This window comes from Cyprinodon variegatus, unplaced genomic scaffold, assembly GCF_000732505.1.
Source record: "Cyprinodon variegatus isolate N-32 unplaced genomic scaffold, C_variegatus-1.0 Scaffold41, whole genome shotgun sequence".
NCBI classification, from domain to species: domain Eukaryota; kingdom Metazoa; phylum Chordata; class Actinopteri; order Cyprinodontiformes; family Cyprinodontidae; genus Cyprinodon; species Cyprinodon variegatus.
In genome coordinates this window covers 1126498-1129700 of record NW_015150494.1, presented here as the reverse complement: position 1 = coordinate 1129700, position 3203 = coordinate 1126498, and the positions used below count along the sequence as shown (strand labels likewise).

The 3203-nt window shown below is 41.2% G+C and overlaps 1 protein-coding gene across 5 annotated transcripts in view; it reads right to left on the bottom strand.

Moving 5' to 3' along the window:
• cabin1 (calcineurin binding protein 1) overlaps positions 1–3203 on the bottom strand; it is a 76839-nt gene that overhangs the window by 71733 nt on the left and 1903 nt on the right. For all 5 annotated transcript variants that reach the window (XR_001481112.1, XM_015370065.1, XM_015370066.1 and 2 more), the window contains exons 2-6: positions 2828–2888; positions 2657–2749; positions 2452–2565; positions 1294–1428; positions 1015–1195 (exon numbers count right to left, since the gene is read on the bottom strand). Coding sequence is in view for 4 of the 5 variants with exons in the window: in XM_015370065.1 (XP_015225551.1) it covers positions 1015–1195; positions 1294–1428; positions 2452–2565; positions 2657–2749; positions 2828–2830 (526 nt within the window). In the remaining variant the exon portion in view is untranslated. The remainder of the gene's footprint in view (positions 1–1014; positions 1196–1293; positions 1429–2451; positions 2566–2656; positions 2750–2827; positions 2889–3203) is intronic.

Below are 3203 nucleotides of genomic sequence, written 5' to 3'. Positions count from 1 at the left end.
TGAGTAGAAAATGAAGGCTAATCATGTTTTGGGTGTACTATTCCTTTAAAGGAGGGAGGCTCAATATATATCCTGATCTAATGGCTGCTGACTACCTCAGCATGCATGAAGGCATCAGCTGAAGCCAAAACAAGAAAGAAACGCTAATATCATTAGAGCTACCAGCTGGATGATGCATCAGTTTATCTCTAAAGGCAGATTTATACTCAGTAACCAGGTTGTCTGCATGTTTGTCGCCGTGAATGCAAATGAGCCTCCACCCCTTCTTCAGACACTCTGCTGCACCTCTCCAATTTCAGGTGACCACAGACAGTGCTGCAGACAGGAGGCCTCTGATTGGTCAAATCTACATCCGCTCTACTCTATGCGTATTTCCTGTTTGGTTCCTTACCGGCTTGTTTTGTTTGTATGACCGCCATTGAGGAAAACGACTCATCAAGTTGGACCAGCTAGAAGAGCGAGGTGCGCAAGAACTCTGGGACCCTTTTTCCACCTGGATCTCCGCTATTTTCTGCCCTCATGTCCCTCCATTGTCGCACAAACTTGCCCCACTTCCACACCGCCTCGCTCGTATCTATACCCACAGCTAGTTTCTGATTGTCCCTCTTGAGTTGTGGTGTGGAATAACATAGCTCAGTATGCTTCTATATTGGGCATCAATTAAAAACTGCAACATACTGCTGCAGGACAATAACCAGTCCTTAAGATAAGTAGAAATCTTTGGACATAAGTGATTAAACTATGTTGGTTTTAGTTTACAGCAGTTTTTCTAAGTTCTAAAGCAGCACATGGAGGCTGACCTGCAGAAACTCCAACAGGGAGAAAATATATCACTATACTAGGAAACATTTTCAAATACTAAACATTAATTTCTATTTTACTGCAATTAAATCTCACCCAGTTCTAAAGCAGGTTAAAGGGTTTGACTGAACTTAAACCCAGAATCAGCCCGACTTGGTATCAATCCTGTGTGACTCAAACGGAGCCGAGCTCCTGATGCTAAGCGTTACGTACAGGTGTAATCGCTGAGGGTGTACAGGATGGTGATGAGGTTGTCCAGGCACGGCCAGTGATCCGGGTTGCAGTTCAGGCCTTCCTCAAACGCGTGACGAGCAAGAGGGATGCGCACCAGCCGCACGGCCACCTGCCCGATTTTATACCACATGTTCACATCGGTGGAGTCCAACATGACGGCCTGAAGGCAAAAATTAAAACGCATACAGTTTATACCAGTAAAAATTCCAGCAAAGCAGGTTCATCTCCAGAAGACACAAAACCAGGAATATTTTTTACCTCCAAATAAAACTCCATCGCTTTCTCCAAGTCGTCGCGCGACGCCGCCATGCTAGCCAGGTTTTTAAAGGTGGAGTATTTTAGCATCAGTCCAGGATGCTTCAGACCCACTCTCTGATCCTCTGAGGGCATGGCCTAAAATATCAAACAGCAGAGATGAAGCGCAGTGAGGCAGCAGCCCCGCCTCACAACGACAGACCGGAAACTCCTCACGCCCCGGGTTACAACCGAACACACAACCAGGAACCTCCGCCATTTAATACCACGCCATTTGGTGGGAAAGACGGCACAATAGGGAAGTGGAAAGAAAATTATGCATCATTTCCCAAATAAAATGCACTGTTTTAAGAAGCCATGTTATTGATATATAGTTATAAATTAGCAATTGAATAACTTATCAATTATTCATAAGATTAATCCTTAAAGAAATGCTTTCAGTAAATTAACATTTATAAATACGAAATTATATATAAAAAATGAAAATTTTGAGTCTTAATCATGTTATTCTCTCAGCAAACGGCCTGTTTTAGAGTTTATGTAACATTATTTGGGTCACATTTCAGCCTCAGAGCCCAAGAATAACTCAAACTCTAACAATAAATATAACCATTTATTTTAATAGAACTAAATTAGTTTTCTATAATCTTTTTTGCTGCTGTAAACATCAGAATTTCCCCTTTGTGGGACAATAAAGGGATTTTCAATTCTATTCTAGCTTTTAAAATCTAAACCCTTAAAAGAAGCTTTATGAGAGAAGATGTCCAGCTAGTACTGAACACAACATAAACAGCAGATCTACACTTGAAAAAATATCTAGAAATAAGTAAAAATGTCTTAAATTAAGTGTATTTACCCTTAATTTTAGTTGGTAAATGAGGTATTTTGCCAATGGAGTGAGTATTTTTGCTCTTAAAATAAGATAATAGGATAAGATGCACTTGAAATAAGACAATGAAGTTGTGTCTTCTTATTTTAAATCTAAATTGTCATGTTCCATTGGCAAAAATTCTCTTTCACCTCCTCAATCCAAGAAAAAATGCACTTATTTTAAGAAAAGAATGACTTATCTAGATTTCCATTTTTTCCTGTGATAGCGTAGTCTGAGCTGTGATTCTGAACCACAGCATCAGATCTTTAGCAATCGAGTGACTGATTTACCTCTTTGAGCAGCGGCGTTTTAAGCAGCTCATGGTAGGCCTTGGCAGACTCCTCGAACTTGTCGTGTTTCTGCAGATCCAAAGCTTTATGATACAAAGCAAAAGCCTCGGCTTCCTGCGGAGGCAGAATGAAAGTTAAAAGGCGTGAACTCGCTTCCATCTAAAGAAATGCCTGGAAAAGCTGCCCAGCATCATCCAGCCTGTACCTGAGCCTCCTTCGTCTGACTTTTGCTGCTCCTCAGCGGGTCCTGGGACTCATCGGCGGCTGCCGAAGCAGCATTTAGAGCGGCGATCCGAATCTGGAATGATTCAAAAACCATTAACTCAGGCAATACTGAATTAAATACATAAAGAACATATTATTCTCCCTAGCTTACCATTTTAATATCTTTGAAGCAGCTTCTCTCTGCCTTTATGGTTGGTGATCTCTAGCTGGCTCTGCGGGATAGAGAATACGATCCAGCATGAATCAGAAGTTTGCACAGACTCATCAATGATCTTAGCGGGATATTGATAAAAAAATGCATTTGAACAGCTCTTTTTCCAGGATGAAACAAGCAATGGGTTCCATTTTTAAATCACAAAGTTATCGATTATATATGATGCCTTTTAAATGAATAAAATAAAAGGGAACACCTAAAGGCTGAGAATCAATGTGCTGCAAAGTCGGTGAAAATTAAATAAGGCGTTGTCCTCCACCCTTAGCCTGGGTGCCATTCCGAACTTAGTCCCGCCCACAACGTTTGAGGTCGG